The sequence below is a fragment of the Rhinolophus ferrumequinum genome, chromosome 2 (assembly GCF_004115265.2).
Source record: "Rhinolophus ferrumequinum isolate MPI-CBG mRhiFer1 chromosome 2, mRhiFer1_v1.p, whole genome shotgun sequence".
In the NCBI taxonomy this organism is placed as follows: domain Eukaryota; kingdom Metazoa; phylum Chordata; class Mammalia; order Chiroptera; family Rhinolophidae; genus Rhinolophus; species Rhinolophus ferrumequinum.
The window spans coordinates 27,585,029-27,605,385 of NC_046285.1; the positions used below are offsets into that span (position 1 = coordinate 27,585,029).

The 20,357-nt window shown below is 41.0% G+C and overlaps 1 protein-coding gene across 1 annotated transcript in view; it reads left to right on the forward strand.

Moving 5' to 3' along the window:
- CRYBG3 (crystallin beta-gamma domain containing 3) overlaps positions 1–20,357 on the forward strand; it is a 107,913-nt gene that overhangs the window by 9,794 nt on the left and 77,762 nt on the right. Inside the window, exon 2 of the mRNA XM_033127701.1 lies at positions 9,372–9,438. Within this exon, the coding sequence (XP_032983592.1) occupies positions 9,372–9,438 (67 nt within the window). The remainder of the gene's footprint in view (positions 1–9,371; positions 9,439–20,357) is intronic.

Consider the following 20,357-nt stretch of genomic DNA (forward strand, 5'->3'; position numbering starts at 1 on the left):
GGTACTGATTCTTGTGCGACGGGTCCCGGATGTTCAGAATCTGAAGGGTATGAGGCAGAGGACTTCGGGACCGTCGAGCAGTTACTAATGCCGTGTACAGGTAGACAGCTCAGGCACACATCACACTTACTGAGACTCTCAACTTGGTAGCCTGTGATTGAACTGTAATTATGGGTCTTGCATTTGGGGGCATGAGATGGGGGTGGGGGCTAGAAGTAAATTAGCCTCAAGGAAAAACAACTAAATTATAGGACAGGGGCCGATATTATGGGGGAAAGGCTGTCAGAAGAGTCTAAGATTGCAAAGCAATAGAGCTTCATAATGTCTATTACCTTTCCTCCCTCTTCCTGATTTTTCTCCAAAGACTTCTGAAATTCCAGTGCCAGATGTTTGAGCTAAAATACATGCTGTTTGATTGCAGCTTTTAGTTACCTTTTAATTTGAAGCCCAGAAACAGTGCCATAATCACCTGTGTTATATTCTGTTAATGGTCATTTAAAAAATACAAGTACTGCTGGCTGTCGCCATTTATGAATGGACAGTTTTCCAGATGGTTGTTTGTAAATTGTCCGTGTAGAACTCTGTCTCTATCCCCGTAGAAGCAGGGTTGGAGATGGCTGGATGGGGCTCCAGGCCAGTGCAGAAATCAGTTTAGTCCGTAAAGTAACAAAGTGTAGTGTAGCATCGAACAAAGAGAACGCTGGGCTCATCATGTGACGCGATGTTTCTAAGAAAGAAATCCCTGAAGTGGTGTAGATCCCCAAGGCATGAGCATACCCTTCGGGAGGGTGTGGGGATGAAACCCACACTATTTAAGGAGCTACCTGAGGGCTGGGAAGGAGGAGTCTAGAGGAACAGAGGACAGGCCCAGAGGTGGCCTCAGTAGCTTTAAAATAAGGGACAGATTAACTTTGATTCTGAGTTGGTTTCTTGGTCATAGCCTCCCTCTTCCTTTACCCCAAAAGCCTCAAGATTAGTCTGCCTTTTTCTTTTTCCACTCACCCTGCTATTGGAGGATCACATGAGATTTTAGATCTGGCAGAGATTTTTTTCAAGTTACATATTTGAAAAATCAGATCCCTCAGATCCAAAAACCAGGTGCATTTTTGTCCCTAAGTTGCTATCCCTAAAACAGACACATGTGTATTTTGAGTTTCCGCAAAGCGTTTTGCTAGGAATGACAGTGGGAAAGGCAGTAGGTAGGTACAAGACCCCTTGTTCCATGTTATTTTTTCATTGACTCCTTTGAGGTAAAGTCCACACCTGCAGGAATTAAGTACGATGTGAACACATTTCAAGGGAAAGCCAGATTCTGGCTGCTTCTAGGGTTTCATCATAGGTGTTGTATCAGGGGAGCTCTGAGGTGAGGAGCAACATGCCAGGAAGGGAGGCCTGATGAAGTGGCCGCAGAGAGGGAACCAGGCCCTCTCTGGACCAGGACTTCATGGACCTCCTTCATGGACCAGACCGCTGGAACCCACAGAGTTGTCTTTTTTTTTTTTTTTTTTTTTTTTTAAAGATTTTATTGGGGAAGGGGAACAGGACTTTATTGGGGAACAGTGTGTACTTCCAGGACTTTTTTCCAAGTTAAGTTGTTGTCCTTTCAATCTTAGTTGTGGAGGGTGCCGTTCAGCTTCAAGTTGTCCTTTCAGTCTTAGTTGTGGAGGGCGCAGCTCAGCTCCAGGTCCAGTTGCCGTTACTAGTTGCAGGGGGCACAGCCCACCATCCTTTGCGGGAGTTGAACCGGCAACCTTGTGGTTGAGAGGATGCGCTCCAACCAACTGAGCCATCCGGGAGCTCAGCGGCAGCTCAGCTCAAGGTGCCCTTTTCAATCTTAGTTGCAGGGGGCGGAGCCCACCATCCCTTGCGGGACTTGAGGAATTGAACTGGCAACCTTGTGGTTGAGAGCCCACTGGCCCATGTGGGAATCGAACCGGCAGCCTTCGGAGTTAGGAGCATGGAGCTCTAACCGCCTGAACCAGCGGGCCGGCCCCAGAGTTGTCTTATGTTAGTGGGGGAGAGGACGTGATGGAGAGGTTTGCCCTGGTTCTCTTTCCCTGTCTTCAACAATATTGCCAGTTCCTCTACTGCAGACCGCACCTGTACAGGGGAAGTGAAAGTTGGGAGTGGGAAGATAATTTGGGGCAGCATCAGGCTGAGTGGGATGAAGAGGAAGAAGAGAAGGGAAATCCTCAGCAAAGGATCCTGGCAATGGTGGAAGGTCCCTGTGGACAGTGGGCTGGGGGGCAGGGCAGCGGAGTGTTTAGATGTCAGGGCATTCCCAAATATAAGAAGGGACTCCCTACCTTCTGCTAAGTGACCTTGTGTTTAGGGATGGCCTGAATCACTGCCAGTGATGTCATCAGCAGCAAAGATTGCCTCCTTTCTGGAAATAGCAAGAAGTCATAGACACCCACATCCGAAGAGAAGTGGGCAAATGTCCAGAAGGCAGTTATGGAAGCTGTATTCAGTTCCTGAACATTTCCAGATTTTTCGGATACTGTCACAGTCATGATGTGTTCCAGGAGAGGGAGGAGGGAGGAGCTTGACTCTCCGCACGGTGCCTGCACCCTGTCCTCGGAGTACAGTGTGTGACTGTGCCTGCCTGTCTCCCCGTTGACCATGTAGGAAGTTGCATTCTTACCGCATGAGGAACTGACTGTGGGAGGGGCCCAGCAGCACCCCTGTGCTTCAATCTGTGGTAAGCGCTGAAAGAAGGGTTTTTTCCTTGTTGGTCCCACTCTGTATTTGTGACACTCAGCGTGCTCACTGGGGCAGTAGCTCTGCTGGGCATCGGTGTTGGAAGGTGGGTCCTGTTACACAGGAGTGAGGTTCTAAATAATTTATACCTACCTTTAAGTATCAACAGGTAACACATTTAAATAATATTGAACGGAGATCCTTCCGACCAGGTCCTTCTCTTCCCTGTACACCTTGCAGTTGTTGGCTTCCGCTGAATAGAGAGAGCCTCTCGGACCAGTTTATCAAGACTGTGGTCAGAGAGCCGCTGCATCAGAGCAGCCCAGGACAGGGGAGTCGGCTGTTGAAATGTACATTCCTGGGCCTCACTCTAATTGACAGTCAGACCCAAAAATCTGTTTTAGAAACAACAACTGCCCAGGTGATTGTGGTGCATGTCAATAAGGGTTCTGAGAGTCAGGGTGAGGATTTTGTCTGGTCGGTTCACTGCTCCACCGCTAGCACCAAGAGTGCAGTACCTGCCTGGTCAGTGCGTGTGTATGTACTTGTGCCGTTTTTCTGCTGTTTAACTGCTGTGGGTTACGGAACCTTGTTAGAATGTAGTAAAAAACGAAGAGTATATCTTAAATGACAGGATGGGGGAAGTCTTCTTTGTGAATTATTTGAACGCTAGAATGGTAATGTGTCCCTATTTTTCATGGCCCAGAGGTTGGTTTTATTTTATGTCGGGCATAAAATAAGTAGATACTTAATAGCTATATGTTAGATTCCTGGTTTTCAGCTATGGTCTAAATAAGGCTGCTTCAAAACTGAGGAGGTTCTGTGTTCCTTTGACCTTGATATTTGTCTGGATTTTTTGGAAAGATTAATTTCCAAAGTTGTGTTAGCTAAAGAAGACATGGCTGTTTAGAAATGCAAGGTAGTAGTATTTGTAGCCTACAGGTGGTTGTGAGTCCTGCCCCTCACCCCCTGCCGTGAGCAAAATGTGTGCTTTCTAAAAATACTGCTATTGAAATATTCCCGGGTCCCAAAGGGGGTTAAACTGTGAGAACAATAGAAACAGCTTGTCATCTTTCATATGGTTTGAGATTATCTGAATTTGAACTTGTTTCCTTGCCCTCGTGTTTTTAAGAGTCTACGAGTAACATTCCAAGCCTTTTGAGTCTTTTCTGTTAATTTATTTTTCTTTGCTAGGCAGACATCTAAGAATGCGTTGTTTTGAGTATCGGTATCTACTCTCTTGTAATTTTTTGCTGTTGTATTTTCAAATCAACTGAAAATGCCCTTGTTCCTGTTGACTTAATTTTCTTCCCCCAGCCCCACTCAGTCCTTATACCTTTAGAGAAAGATGATGTGGAATGAGAGTGGATGGTACATTGTTTCAAGATATATATACACACACACATATATACACATATATACATATATACACACATACATACACACACGCGTGCACACACACGGTGCCAAAAAAATGTATACACATTTTAAGAAAGGAAAAAACTATTAAAATTGTAATACTCAATATATATCAATAACAAAAGATGACTACAAGTCACATGTATACATTTTTTTTGGCACCCCTGGTATGTACATATACACACACACGTATACATATACACACACGTATACATATACACACATATACACATGTATACATATATACACACATATATACCTATACACACGTGTGTGTGTGTGTGTATATACACAGAGGGTGCCAAAAAAATATATACACATTTTAAGAAAGGAAAAAACTATTAAAATTGTAATATTCAATATATATCGATAATAAAAGATGAATACTAGTCACATTTGACTTCTGCAATTACAAGACGTGCTCAAAGTGGTTACCATCAGCATAATTTTAATACAGTTTTTTTCCTTTCTTAAAATGTGTATACATATTTTTGGCACCCTCTGTGTATACACACACACACACACACACACACACACACACACACAAGGTTGGACAGTTGAGTTCGCGAACTCATCCTAGAGAAAGTGCTACATACCTCATTGCTGAATATCACTACGGTCACCCTCGAAGTACTCCCCTTAGGAAACTATGTACCGATGCCAACGCATAGTCCATCCTTTAAAGCAATTTTGGAACTCTTTTTCTGGAATGGCCATCAGAGCTATTGTCGTATTACCCTTGGTGTCCTGAATGTCGTCAAAATGTGTTTCTTTCAGTATTTCCTTTATCTTTGGGTAAAGAAAGAAGTCATTGAAGGCCAGATCAGGTGAGTAGGGAGGGTGTTCCAATAAAGTTGTTTCCTGACTAAAACCTCCCTCACAGACAGTGCCCTGTGAGCTGGTACATTGTTGTGATGCAAGAGCCATGAATTGTTGGTGAAAAGCTCAGGTCGTCCAACTTTTTCACGCAGCCTTTTCAGCACTTTCAAATAGTAAACTTGGTTAACTGTCCAGTTGATACAAATTCATAATGAGTAATCCCTCTGATGTCAATAAAAGGTTAGCCATCGTTGCAACAAGTTTGTGAACTTAATTGTCAGACCTCGTATATTCATTAAGGAAAAAAAAAAAAGAGGATTGTGTATTATTACATAGTTCCCGGTGGAAAGTGTTTTCTGATTTAGGTAAGTAGGCACAAATGGAGAGCCTGTTTGATACTGATTATATTTTTATTCATTGAACAAATGATATTTGAGTGCCTTCGCAGTGCCAGGCATAATGCTGGGCTCTGGGATACAGAGAGAATGATGCGGTTTCTGAATTTAATGGGTTCAAATTCTAGTTAGACTAATGGACAAGCAGCCATTGTGTTAAAGAGCAGGAATGTATGCGGGGTACCGCTGGGTGCAGTGGGAACACAAAAAAGTACAGGTTAAAGTACAACTAAATTGTGTAGGATTAAAAGTTGGATAGGGTGGGGAACGATGTTGCAGGCAAAAGAAGAAAGTGGTTTGCTGGCCTGTGAACGTGGCGTATTCTTTGAATAGAAAGTGGTTTTATGAGACAGGTGTATCTGGGGCCAGGTCATGAATAACTTTCTGTATCTGTGCTAAGGACTCTTTTATTCATCAACCGATAGAGAATTGCTGAAGGATTTTTTGAATAGGAGAGTGTCAGGATCAGATTAAAGATAGCTTTGACCAGGAAGAATGGGTTGAAGCAGAGCAATCCGGAAGATGCCAGAGACCAATTTAGAAGGGACTCTAGTAATCTAGCAAAGAAGTGGGAATGCTTTAATTGAAGCAGTGATTTTTATAGCTGACCCAAAATTTTAAAATGTGTTTGCTTTAAAACTCGATACATTTTGAAATTTTTGCTTAGCATTAAGAGTCATGAAACTTAAATGTAGGCTATACATTTCAGGAAGCTTTATGAAGTTTCAGGTATTACTTCTTTAGGTGATTTCAGCTTTAAATTCTTCAATTGTTTGCTCAATACGAAATACTTATGCACTGATTTACAACAATGTTTTTCTGGCTTTTGGTGTGTGTTTGTAACATGGAAGTAATTACAGCTACTTGAAAATACTGCCTTAATCCCATGGACTCAGAGCTGTATTTTTTGCAGAACTTTTGTATTGGAAAAGAAACTTTTACCATTTTCATTTACAATCACACTAAGGCAGTGAGTTTATAGAAAGCACTGTCAATAACTCTAGATAAGTAGAATTTCAGGAATCTTGAAGCAGGAACTAGAAGACTAAAATTAAATGCTTATAGATAGAAACCTGGACGTTAAAACTCAGTGCCTTGGCTGGAGGACTGTGTCCAGCATCTTTAAATCCTTCCCATCCCTTAAAGAATAGCTGAGTCATACATTCCCCGGAAAGGCTACTATCATACCCACTGCTGAGTTCCTAGAAAAGATATGAGTCAGTATTGCTAGGTACCATTTATAAAGCTGTGCTTTTCTCTTCAACAATAGAAATACAAACATTCATTTATTTTGTATAAAATAAGTGTTTGTGATTTCTGTGTCATGACTGTGCTCAGCAAAGGAGGGATAGAAGGCGTAATGGAACTGTCTTTGAAGGCAAAGATGATTTTAAATTCCTTTTTACTTTCCATCACACATAGTAGGTACTTAAGAAATACTTGCATAGGTTGGCTGGCTGGGCTGCACTCTTTCATGGAAGTGTATTAGTCAGATATTGCTACAGTAATGCTGGGTAACAAACCACTCACACTCAGTTGCTTTATATCTACAAGCATTTTGTTTTTCTCACTGGCACTCATGGGTTTGAGGGTTGGCTGGGTGGCTTAGGTTCAGGCTGCAGGTTTGGTTTGGGGCTTTGGGTCAGGTCTGGGTCTGTTCCATGTCTCATTGTGGGGGCCAGGCTGAAATGGTTGCTCCTCTCGTGATAAGTGAACAAGTGAGCAGACAAGACCAGGATGAAGCAGATGATGCCTCTTGTGGTCTCAGTCCAGACCTTCCATGCTGTCATTTCCATCCACATTCCCTCGCCTATGATAAGTCAAGGGTGAAGCTCAATATCACTGGGAGCCCCTATAAAGGCATTCAGAATAGACTGTAGTTAGAGAAGACACTTATAAAATCATCAAGGTCAGTATTCTTGATTACACGTCAAATCCTTGTAACGTGCTCTGTTTACTTGTATTTTGCCAGTCTCTCTTCTTTGATTTGAAGTTAAGTAGACCAGTATCAATTGACATTTAATTTAAAAAGAAAAACTGAATTGTAAACTTTGTGAAAAGATAAAGCTAGAAAACTAGGTAAAAAGAGATAAGCCATTCACTTTAAAAGTAACAGCTATTTGAGACAGTCTTTTATAGATACGCATAAAATAAGATCTGCATATAGTGCAATATTTTCCACTTTTGTCCCTCGTTTTTCCTGTATAATTTCCATGTTTTTCCTGTATAATTTTCACAGATGATATATTTATCCTGTTTACATGCTTGCTTTTCTTATTGACATTTAAAAGGATTAAGAGCATGGCTGTATCTTGCTGGTCCCTCTGTTTCCTGCACTGAGTCTCAGACTTAATGAAATTTTTATGATCGATTATATTTTTTAGGTGTTCATAATCTTTCTTTTTTTTGTGTGTGTGACTTTTGATCATTGTCATTGGTTCCTTGGATACTCTGCATAATTGAACTACATTTTATGAATGGAAAATCTAAGTAGCATAAATTGTGTTCTCTCTTTCCATCCCATTTCTTTTGGGTGGCTTTTACCTGATCTGAGCTGTTGCCACCTCCTTTCCATTGCCTCTACCACTGTGATTCCTCGTGATTCCACATTGTTTTTCCCCACTCTGTCATCCTCCTGCTTTATGCGTGTGCCCTGCTAAGTGCCAATAGGACAAAGATCAAATTCTGTAACTGGCCAGGCAGGTTCTTCGTCGTCTGGCATCCACTGACCGCTGGTCTCATTCTCATCTCCAGCAGGGTTACCTCTGTCCGTCAGTGTTCCTGTGCCGCAGTCTTATGTTAAAAACAAACAAGACATGGTTTTCCGAAAATGCCATATTCTCTATTCCCCTCACCTTTGTACCTCCTCTTTGGGCACTTTGCTGAGCAGGCAGCTCTGTTGTTCCTTGATTCCTCTTTGCTCCACAGCATTTTGTTCATTTCGCGGTTACAACATGTACCAAACTGTACTCGCAGCTTGTTTGTATGTCAGTCTCTCCTACTAGACTGCATTTTACAAAGCCCCTGTCCAGTTGTTCTCACATCCTCGAGGCCACGCACAATCTCCGGCATAATCAAGACACTCATGCTCTAGAGTGGAGCTACTCAATTTGTCCAGGATTATGGAAGTATGAAAACAAAATGCCTTGTATAGAGATACACATTTTTAGTTCTGAAATGCCTATGTGCCTAATAAGCAAAGCAGTTTATGATGGGCATAGGGGATCTGTGACGGTATTCCAGATAAGACAATTTGAATTGACTGTCTGCAAAATTAGATTCTTAGGGTGCCATATGGGGTACATTTGGGACTAGGTAAGCCTGCATCTATTTTGAGTATTCCCCAAACTCGCTAGATGACCCTCCATATTTAAAAAGTTTGCTGAGTAGAAATGCATTCCAGATAACACTCAACCATCGGCATTCCAAAAAGATCAGGCCGTGGAGAGCCTTAATATAAATAAAAGCAAAGAGTGCTAATACTTTCCAAGATTATGATAGTTGTACACCCGTGCTCCTTTGTTCAGGTACATTATTTCTGTGGTGCTGGTTATCAACATGAGAAAAGAGAACACATAATTAACTCACAAAGTTCTGAAGCCTGAATGAGCATTTAAAGAAAATTTTCAATTACAGTTGACATACAATGTCATATTAATTTCAGGTGTACAACATAGTGGTTAGACATTTATATAACTTACGAAGTGATCCCCCAATAAGTTTTGTACCCACCTGACACCATGCATAGTTATTACAATATTATTAACTATATTCCCTATGCTGAACTTCACCTTCCTGTGACTGTTTTTATAACTGGCAATTTGTACTTCTTAATCCCTTCCCCTTTTTTTGGGTGAGCATTTTTTAATGTATTTTTCAAATGTAGAGATGCAGACCAACATACTCTGATATTTTGTATATGAATCTTTTGAGCATTGCAGGTAAAGGACCTTTCAATTTTTGCTTTAAACACAGAAACTGTATGATTTTGATAATTCTATTTTAATTTCAAAAGAAACTGTGGTTTTTATTTTTCAGTGTTGAAAATGAGCCCATGAGTACAAGTCAGAAAAAGGAAAATATACTTTCATCAGAAGCAGTAAAGGTATAGTTTTAAATTAATACTACTTTATATTAAGCAAATATTTTTCTTTTAATTTCTGCTCATTCTTCTACTTTTAGATTTTGTCATTTCATTTTACATTCCAAAAAGTGCACCATGTTATTACTTTATGTGGAAATCCAGCCCAATTCTATCAGATATTTGCATTTTGGGGTGGGGTTGAGGTGGGGGGAGAAGGGCACTGAGAACGTTGATGGAGAGTGTGGTATTGTTATTCCACCTTTGCCACTAACCAGCTTTGTGGCCTTCAGCTAGAACATTGAACTTCTTTGTGCCTCAGTTTTCTAATCTGTAAATTGGATCACCTGACCTCCGCAATCTCTTTTCCCTAGGAAGATCTTTGATCTATGTCAACTTTTCTCAAATGCTGCTGACAACTAATAGTGCTTTTGGGTGTAGAAGTTAATAACACGTTCACATGTGTCATTAGTATGTAATGATATGTTTGGTCAGCTTACATGTGAAAGTATATACGCTACACACCTACCTAGATAGTTATTGATAAGTGTAGTTAAAAAACCTTGAAGGTCACTAAATGTTGTACATTTCTCTTTACTCATAAGTAATTTTCTATAAATTAGGTGTTTATGTTGTTTGGTAACGTGAGGCCAGGTATGTGATCAAGTTTTGATAGCTATCCCACATTCGTAGAGTTTGGCCCCAGTTACTTTGTTTTTTACATGGTTTGTGACAGTCAAGGAGAAAGCTTGTACTTTCCAGGGATTTCCGGGTAAGTTAGCTTGGTCAGTGGAAAGACCAGGAAGTCATCTGAATTCTTGACTACTGATGTGGGGCACGTTTAAATGTTACGTAAGGTTCAAAGGCATTAAATATGGTCAAGATAAAGCTGTTTTCATTCTTCCATCCCGACTCCCCTGTCATTGTAAACAATATAAATTTTTTTAGAAAGAAAAAAATTAGGACCTGATTTTTAAAAAAATTTTATTGAAAGAAAAGAAATCAGGATCAGTTTGCTTCCTTTATCTTTCTTCATTCCTTTGTGAGTTTGGCTACAGAATCCTGCTCCCAGGTTTTATAACATCTTCCATCTACGCTTTTGCAGCCAGTTGTTAGCCTGCTGGCTTATCACTGCAGGAGCTCTACTGCTGCTCGCTCCCTCTCCGTCTGTTCTTACATGTCTTGATTTGCCCCGCTTAGTTTTTCACATCTAATGCTATACATACATACAGCCTTGCCCTTGAACTGCTTCACGGGAAGTATATGTCTTGTGAGGGTGCAAACTTCGAAGTTACTTTGGCTGCCAACTCCTGTCATTCCGTCTCTTAATCCCTCATTGCCTCTCTATGCACCCTTGACCTTCACCAAACCTTCCTGCTCTCCTTGTTCCCTTCTCCTCTCTTGGTCTCCACTGGTTTCTCCACTCGGCCTGTAACTGGTAGTGTACTACTTCATGATTATTTCACTTTTAAAAACCTTCAGTCTTCAAACTTGGCCTTCAGACTTTCATTTCCAATAGTGCTACTTTCTACCTGCAGAAGTTTCATCTAGAAAGTCAGATCTTTGTGGATTTAGTAAATACATATTGTGGGCAGTTATAGTGGCTGGGCCACTATAGTGGCTGCATGATTACAATCTTTTCTAGCTACTCGTAGTCTTAATATCTTGTTTTAAATACCCAGGTTAATTTCAATTTAGGGTCTGGGTTCCCAAGTAAATATGGTTCCCAGTCATGAGACTGTTTCTCTTAGGATTTGAGGCCTATGAGATTACTTACACAGGGGCAGTTCAGGCAGCCCCTAATAGAAAGGGGCCCGTTGTCCTCTCAGTGGGGTAGCCGCAGCATTTTGGCCCATGTAACCTTTTTTATGTTCTAAAAACTAGTGATAGGATTTCTTCAGGGACCTGTTGCTGCCTGGCATCTAAAATATGTATTTTGATAACATCACTAGTCAGCGTTATACCTTGAGGGAAAAAAAGGTTAGCAACAATATTTATGATCTTGTTATTTTAAATAGTCTCAATTTAAGTTTTTACATTTAGCAAATGTCTTAAAACATGCATTGGTTTTCTTTCTAATGAATAGTTTTCTGAAACATAGCACTCCATTGTAATGCGACATTTTTTGCCATGATTCCATCCTGGATTTTGCCTTCTGTGATGAGAAAAAGTGTACAACATTTTTCCTCTTGAGTCTAAAACATGACAGACTTATGTATAATAAATATTCTTACACATTTCTTTTTGTGAGTATTTGACTTTGAGATACCAAATCAAGATGTCGAAGGTTGTTTGGTTATAAGTTTAAGCTACAAAAATTAATTGTATTTTTCAAACAACTAGAGATTATGGAAGCTTTATATTATCTTTGGACATCATTAGATTCTTAGTTCTTAAAATATCATTTATATGCTATAAAGTCACGTACCACTTAATGACAGGGATGCATTCTGAGAAATGCATCATTGGGCAATTTTGTCGTCGTGCGAACAGCATAGAGGGCACTTACACAAACCTACCTGGTAGGGCCTACTACACACCTAGACTGTGTGGTGTCATCTATTCCTCCCGGGCTACAGGCCTGGACAGCATATTTCTGTGCAAAACAACACGAGATTAAATCAAGCACAAAAGAAGATGATGCAATCAGAAGACACAGTAAACACCAGATGTATAAGGCTGCTGCTGGTGTAATACAGCTAAGTGTTTTGCAGAAACCCTTTTTTGTGTTTTTTTTAATGAGTAGAAAGAGGATGCTCTAAAATAACAATAAAAAGTGTAATAAATACCTAAAACAGTAATATAGTCATTTGTTATCAAGTAGTATGTACTGGACATAATTGTATGTGCTATACTTGTACAAGACCGGCAATGCAGTAGGTTTATTTACACCAGCATCACCACAGACAACGTGAGTGATGCCTCGCACTACAATGTTATGAGGGCTATAATGTCTCTAGGCGATGGGAATATTTTGACTCCGTTATGCACTGTTAGGTATACAGTCCATTGTTAACCGAAACACTGTTAATGCAGCACACGACTGTACGAATTTTGCTGTTTTGCTAATATTGGTAGCTATTTCTAACACTTGCATCTACCACTCCACTGTAATATAAATACCTTTTATGTCGATCTGGTTTTTGTATCTAGCTGGCAAAACTTCCAGTTATTTAGTCCACATTCTGCCTTTATATGTCTGTGCGGTTTGCTCTTCTATTGTAACCTTTTAATTCTTCATGCGTTCTAACCTGTCTCTCCCCTCATTCCCTCAGACATGGAAAACAGTATGTGCTTGGCACACATGTCATACATATTCAATAAGTAGTTGTTAAATGAGTCATTCCATGAAATTGGTGACTTTTTGCTAACCACATTCAAGGGCCTTTACTTTGTTCTTATTTATTCAGTTGGGACACTTGATTTTCCAAGTCTTCTCTCCTTTCCAGAATTTCTTTTTTTTTTTTATCTTTGCTTCCACGATATTGTACTTTGTTGTTTCAATTCCTTCCTGCCTTTGACCTTTTTCTTCTGTTTCCTTCACTGATTCTCTTCTGGCTAAATTACTTTTCATACGGATGTTTCTCAAATCCCTCAGCCCTCCTCAATATCAGTCTTCCAAAGTAATGCTTCATCTTTTGGCTCTTAGCTCTCTACCCAATATCCCACTTGAGCTCTGGGCTTGATTGTCAGTGTTTCAGACATTTCCACACGGATGGCCTTTGTTTGATACCTCAAATTCAGTCTGCCCAAAAGTCTCAGTATCTTCAGCGATGTTCTTGCTATACATATTTGGTTGGGAGGTGGAGGTGGTGGAAGGCAGGGAGAATCACTTAACTGCTGGGGATGAGGGGAGATCCTGGGGGCTCAGGTACTCCATTTGGAGGTTTTCAACCAAATTCTTTACGCCCACATCTCACACTGCTCCAGTGTCTTCAGATCCTGAGCTTTCGCAGGTTGTCTGTGGGGTGGATTATTTGTCTGGTGGTCAGTTTTCCATTGCAGGCAGTAGTAGTGTGGAAGCTTTCTCCAGTCAGTTGCTAAGTCTCCATCTGCCTTTGCCTGCTAAAACTTTTCTGAAATCTCTTCTGCTAGTATGTATTAACTTCCTCTCTTTGTACTTACAACTTAGGAAAAAAATCCCCTTTATTGTCATTTTAGAGTACTTTTTACAAGAGAAGAAATCAGTGTCTGTGGTTCATCTACAGTGTTGATTGGAATTTTTGTTTTATAATCGAAGAAAGTGAGTCTCAGAGATTGTCACTTGACAAAACTCACACTGTTAGTGAGAGGAGGCAAGAGAATTCAGATGCAGTTCTCTACCACAGTGTTTTCCATTTGTGAAACTAAATTTACCAAAAAGAAATCCTATTAAAAAATTAAAAGAGCTGTGGCTGTAAATCTGTTTTCAGAAATGAGTCATGAGCTAAATAAAATAAATTAAATCTGAACCACAGGTTATAGATTCTCCAACCCAGGCCTAAAATTGATGGTTATTAGGCTTATTCTCAATAAGTTGCCATCTGCTTTTTATAAAATTTAACTTGCATCCCATTTTAGAATTGTTGCCCATAACTAATCGTTCAACTTTGATAGAGGTTCTGGCATCTTACAAAAGGCAATGGTTCATGTATGCCTGTGTGTTCCTATGGAGAATCGAGGCGTATCAACCTAGTACACGTTACTGGTAGTTATTTATGATTCATCACACTTACTTTTAATCTTACCATAAGTAAGTCATTTGCTACAAAGAGCTACACGTTTTTTATTGTTGCCACTGTTTATTGATATATAAATAAGGAAGAATTATAGTTCAAGATTATTGCACTGAAGAAAAATAGTCACTAATTGTTCTTTACATTAATGCTCGTGTTGAGAGTACAATACTGTTTAGTAAGATGAACATACTAAATTTATGCATCTGTTCATATTTTGATTTGTGTGACTCTTATTGGTCTTTCTTAAATTTAGTCAAATTTAAATGCATTCGATGTGCATTGTCCTGGTTAGGGGAAAATTTACTTAAAAAATAAATTGTGGCCTTAATAAATGCTTGCTATCGGTTTTTTTCAGTGATACAGATAAGAGCAATATGACATCAATTTAATATAGAGGTTTTCAATTTTTCTTTTTTAAACGTGTACTCTTTTTTAAAAAAAATTCAACTATAATCGTTCTTGGAACCCTGTATATAAACAGATTAAAGCAAACCTCACCGGTTGCTGATGAGAATGTTACCTGGAGCCTCACAACCTGCTACTATTCTCTGCCTCTGCCAACCATGCACCTTTTTGAAACAGTTTTAAATTTATATGTGCAGTGATGGAAAGAACACGTCTTTGGAATCAGGCATATCTGGGCTTAAATCCCAGATTTCCATGCGGTAACTTTGTAACCTCAGAAAATGCCTCAACCTCTCTGAATTTTGGTTTGCTTATCTGTAGTGGGAGGTGTTCAACCCTTATTTCATAGAATTCTTTTTGAACTAACTGAGATAACGTGGCTAGCACTGCACTGTGCCTGACACAAAGTAGGTACTCAGGAAGAGTTGCCTTCTTGCCATCTAAATTCTGGCTCAAACTTAGAAATAACCCTTTGCTTGAGAATGGTGCTGACTTTTTTGGGTGAATACTATAGAAATCAGCTATTAGAAACATCCATTATCTATAATATTTGAAAAGAAGGCATACATGAAGGTATACATATTGAACTTTAGCTAGAAGTCAAAAATTCCTACCCCCTCAATTCTTTCTATAAAGACCGACTGCTGTCAGGACCCCCGAGATGGAGATTGCACTGTGTGCCACTGTGCAGTCCAGACAGAGAAAAGGACAGCCAGGAGTTAGGCCTGTCAGTATGGCTGGTGCCGGTCTGAGGCCTTGCTATGAGATATCAGGGTGTTGATATGAGGTATCTGGGTGTTGAATGTATTGTAAGGTATTTGCTTTGATTTGCAGCAGCGCCAGCCTGTCGTAGACCTAGAAGGGTCTTTGTGGTATGATGGAGTACTTTATCAAAGTGGGAACTGAGTCTGAAGGGTCACGTATCTACTCTAGATTTTTGTGAGTAAATTTGCCTCCACGAGTGCCAGATATTAATTTGAAAGCATCAGAGGCGGCTCCAAAAAAGCTCTCATAGAATTACAGGCGTTTATCATTGTGGCCCAGGGTTTCCACTGGGTAAGTCTTTACACCATAACAGGTAGGAATGAATGGCTTTTCTCCTGTCATGTCATCTTCTTCCTTTCTCTTCTCACCTCACATACCTGCCCTGGTTGACTTGATTTCTACCTACATCTTAGCCTGTGACAAAGCGCAGTCTGCCCCTCCAGCCCAGTGTGTTCCCTGAGCTTCAGGGTGACAGAGCCAGTTCTTCTATGGACCTTTCCTATGAGTGTCGCTGGGTGTGAGATTTGACTTACTTAAAAAGTTGAACTCCGTGTATTTTATCCTCATTTCCTGTTCTTTCTTTATTCCCTGTCCTGCTAAACTGTCCACAAGTTACCCAGTCTTGACATCTGGGAATGATTCTGCCGTTTTGTTTTTCTCCCCATTGTGCCAAGGCCTGTCAGTGCCCCTCTTTCCTGTCCGTACCCATTGCTACTATGTAGCTCAGACTTTTCTTATGTAGATCAGCAGTTTTTAACCTATTTCTTTCTCTGACACATATGATAGATGACTGTCTCGAGCCACCTATGGTTAAAGGCACTTATTTAGCACACTCTGTGTAACTACATTCCTTTAGCAGAAATTACGTGGAAATGAAACACAGAAAACAACACCACAGACATACAACCTTAATTCCATTCTCGAGCATTTTTAAAAAGTGAGATTTCAACTTTTTAACTAATTTTGGTAACAAATTGTGCCATCTCAGAACGGATCACAGCACTGGTGTGTAATGAGATAAAAGTTGCAGATGACTTAATTGTTTTGTTAAACAAACAGTGACTAGCTGAGTCAGGTCTATGGCCAAGCTGCTTGCCTGTTCTAACTTTTTAGGGGGAAAGTAATTCTGTGATAAAAATATAATGTTATCTTTCAAGCAGAATTACTTTAACAATAGGGTGTAAATTGCTCATCTTTGCATCTTAACATTAGTAGTGAAATCCATTTATTGAAAAATACTGTTGATGTAAATATGTGTCATTAGTGTATATGGAGTTAATCAGACAACCTACCACAAACTAAATCCATTATGATAAAGGTAAACAGTGATTTTGATTTAAAATTGCAGCACTACTTAAACTGTAGCTAACTCAAGATACCAGCACAAATAAACCGATGAAATTTCCTCAATTTTGAGGAAAATAATAACTATTGGTGGTGGAATTTCAAATATTGGCAAATTTGCCAAGCAGTGTGTTGTGGCAAGATGTTACTAGAATTCTCTATTCAGCAGCTGGTTTTCGTATATGAATGGTAGATTTTAGGAACTGTTAATAATTTTAGGTAACAGTGCGACTCATGAGGAAAGCTTATGAAATTTGTTTGCCTTCACCTTGTGGTGAAAACCAAAGGTGTTAGGGACGTCCATTGGAAGAACATATACAGGCAGTTTCTATTCTGAAAAACTTGAGTTGTAGGAATATCCCAGGCAATGACGATGAGAGACAAGTGGTCTGAGCAGTGGGAATGGCATCGTGCAAAGACATACTGTAGTCAGAGAAAGAGAAGAGCGAGGAGATTGGGAGAGAATGAATGAGAGTTCGCATGATGACATTAGATGCTGCAAGTATAGTGAGTGGGAGGAGATGAAGTCAGAGAAGGACATAAGAGTGGATCCACCAAGACCTTGAATGCCATGGCTGGGAGTTTGGATTTTATCCTGATGGCAGTGCATGGCCACTGAAGGCTTTTAAGGATGATCAAATTTGAATTGTAAAAGATTGCTCTGCCTTTTGTGTAGAGAATAGACTGGGGGATAGGCGTGGAAGCAAGCAAACAAGTCAAGTCAATGCTGGCAGTATGCTAAGGGAGAGATCATGGTATCTTGATGTTTGACCTTTTAACAGGTGGGGATGTAATAGGTTACGGAAACTGGAAGAATGGAGACACCGCACGGTCCCGTTCCATTTGGGATGTACTGAGTTTGAGGTCCCAGTGAAGCATCCAGGTGGATGTACAGTCTGAGCTGAGACTACAAATCTGGGAATCGTCTGATTGATTAAATCTGTGGGAACTGAGATCGCAAAAGATGGTGAAGGTGAATCAGGACCAGGCTGGAAATTGGAGAAACCTGATATATAAGGGATAACTAGAAGGATGGGAACTTGAGGGAGATGGAGAGAGTGATCAGAGAGGAAGAGGGAAACCTCAGAGTGATGTCGTGGAAGCCAAAGGAAGACTGGTTTTCAGGCAGAGATTCAGTCTCACATTCTGCAGGCATGTCATAAAAAACCAGGTCAGAAAATAAAATGTACATTGAATTATTAGGTGGCACAGTGCCTCTGAGCAGTTGTGGTTAGAGCCTGATTGGGGAGGAAGCCAGATTGCAGGCGCTTATGGAGCGATTGGGAGGAAAGGGAAAGAAAATGGTGAGATTTAGTAACTCCTGTTTAAGGAGGTTGGTAGTAAAAAGATAGGCGCTGCCCCTGGACATACAGTTTAAGTTACATCTATTGGGTGTTTGTTTGTTTGTCTTGTTCGTTTGTTGCTTTTAGTTTTATATGCCATGTAGGAGTGAAGTCATACGGTTCTTGACTTTTCTGTGTTGAATGGTGGGCATACAGAAGGAGCAGAGGTGGAACTGAGGTTCCTGATGAGACATGAAGGATGATGGAGTGGTAGCCTGGTGGAGGAATTAGCCTTGCGAGGAGGAGTCCTTCCACTCTTCATTGTGAGGGTGAGTGAAGGAGGTACCGTATCGGGCAGACGGCGCTGCTGTCACGTAGGGAGAGGAGAGGTGGAGTTGGGACTGTGAAGGAGCATCTCCATGACGTACAAGGTAGGGTCCTCTACTGAGGGAGGGTGTGAGACCGTGGGGGCGGCGGGGTAGGTAGCCTAAGGGACGTGGGAAAGGTTTGAAATAGCTGTGGAAAAAGGGGGAAAGTTGCAGACTGATTTCTTGTAAAGGCAGTAAATGGTGAATTGTTGTGAGTCTGAATCTGCATATAGCTGTGCATATCCTTGTGGGCTTTTAAAGCAAGACTCACTCATTTCTGTGGAAAAGATAAACCTGGAAGTTTTCTGGGTGGGGAGGTTGGTCGTGAAAAGAACATTTGTGGGAACTGAAAGGGACAGAGTAAGAGAGGACAGGAGCTGTGAAGAGGCCAGAGAACACAGGTGGGGCGGGGACAGTGGGGTAAGAGAGCTGGAAAGATGAGAGGTTGGGAGCCCTGGGGAAACCTGAGTTTGAGGTTCACAGGTGGGGTGGTTGTGGGCAGATGCACCCAGGGTTAGCCAGAGGGGCAGGCAGAGTGGAAGTGAGGTCGCTGTAGTTGACGTTGTAGTTAAGGAATTGGGGGACCAGGGTGTTCTGAAGGGTCAGCATCCCTGCGTATAGTGACGGTAGAGGGTGGAGCCTGAGGTAAAAAGATGACCAAGCCAGGTGCTTGAGACAGTAAAGGAAGAGTCTCCTGGCCCTTCCCTACTTTCCCCTCAATAGTCTTTGTTTGACGACAGTCTTTGCCCCTTGACCTTCTTGACCTTGTTCCCTCTGCCAGTCCCCATCTTGAGACAGCACCTGCCACCTGCTGCAGACGAGCGGATGACAAACTAAGGCCGATTAGATCTACAAATTAGTTCTTACGTCACTAGAACGTAGGCTTCATGAAAGCAGGGCTCTGGGTGTATTTTTTCACTGTTGCATCCAAGCACCTAGTATCTTGCTATTCGTTGTTTAGTGAATGCGAGAATGTTTTAAAGTTTGCGTGGACCCTCACCGCAGCTTGGTATACTCAGTTTCAGCCTTTTGCTGCATTTCCCAGAAATCATCTTCCACGGCTCTGTGTTTGGGGAGCCCAGGTCCAGCCCCACCTCTGCATTCCTCCTTTAGATTGTCATCTCTCCTCCCACTTGACTGAGGTCAGGGCCACTTGTCAGACTTTCCCCGTTGTCTTCACCACTTGCAGAATCACTCAGGCTTCAGGCCCTACCTTACCACTTAACTTGGCAGAGGAAATGTCCTTACTCCTCTCCAAGGCCAATATGTTCCCTTTATTAGAAGGATTCGAAACTATATTCGTCTCTATCTCATCACCTTCTGCTCTTCTTTCTGGAGCCTGTCATGGTTTTCTTGTACAGCAGTCTCCCTTTCTAACATGTGTAGAGCTGATCCACAAAACAGGAACAAAAGCCCATTTCTTCTGTTTTAGACCGTAAGCTGTCATCGTATGTCTTTTTTTCTCGTTAAAAAATCTCTCAAAAATGTTTTCCTCTATTTGCGAACTGTTCCTGATTCCTTGCTCCCTACTTAGCACCTTGGGTTTGGGGGCCTCCTCACAAATTCCCGAGCTGGTATGACTGTTTTTCTTGCATTCCTAGGGCTTCTCTATACTCCTCCTTCCTTCGTTTATTAATCCAACAAACATTTGACCATTTTTGACTCTTATTGTCAGGTGCTTTTCAAGGTGCTAGAAATACAGCAATGGATAAAATAGACAAAAATCCTTGCTTTAGTGGCTTTTACTTTCTTGAGGAAGAAACAGATAGTAAATAATTATGTGTGTGCATGTGAGAGAGAGAGAGAGAGAGAGAGAGAGAAATTCTGACAAGTACAAGGAAGAAAAAGCAGAGAAAGGATATAAGCCATTTCAGAATGGAGGAGTTTATTCTTTTAGATAGGGTGACTGGCTCCCTTCCAATGAAGAGAACCTTTAAGTAAAGGTCTGAAGGAGCTGAGAGGAAGCGAGTCATATAGCTGTCTGGGAAGAACACTCTAAGCAGAGAGAAGAGTAAATGCATGGTTCCCCCGAAGGAGTATTTGCCTGATGGTTTTGAAGA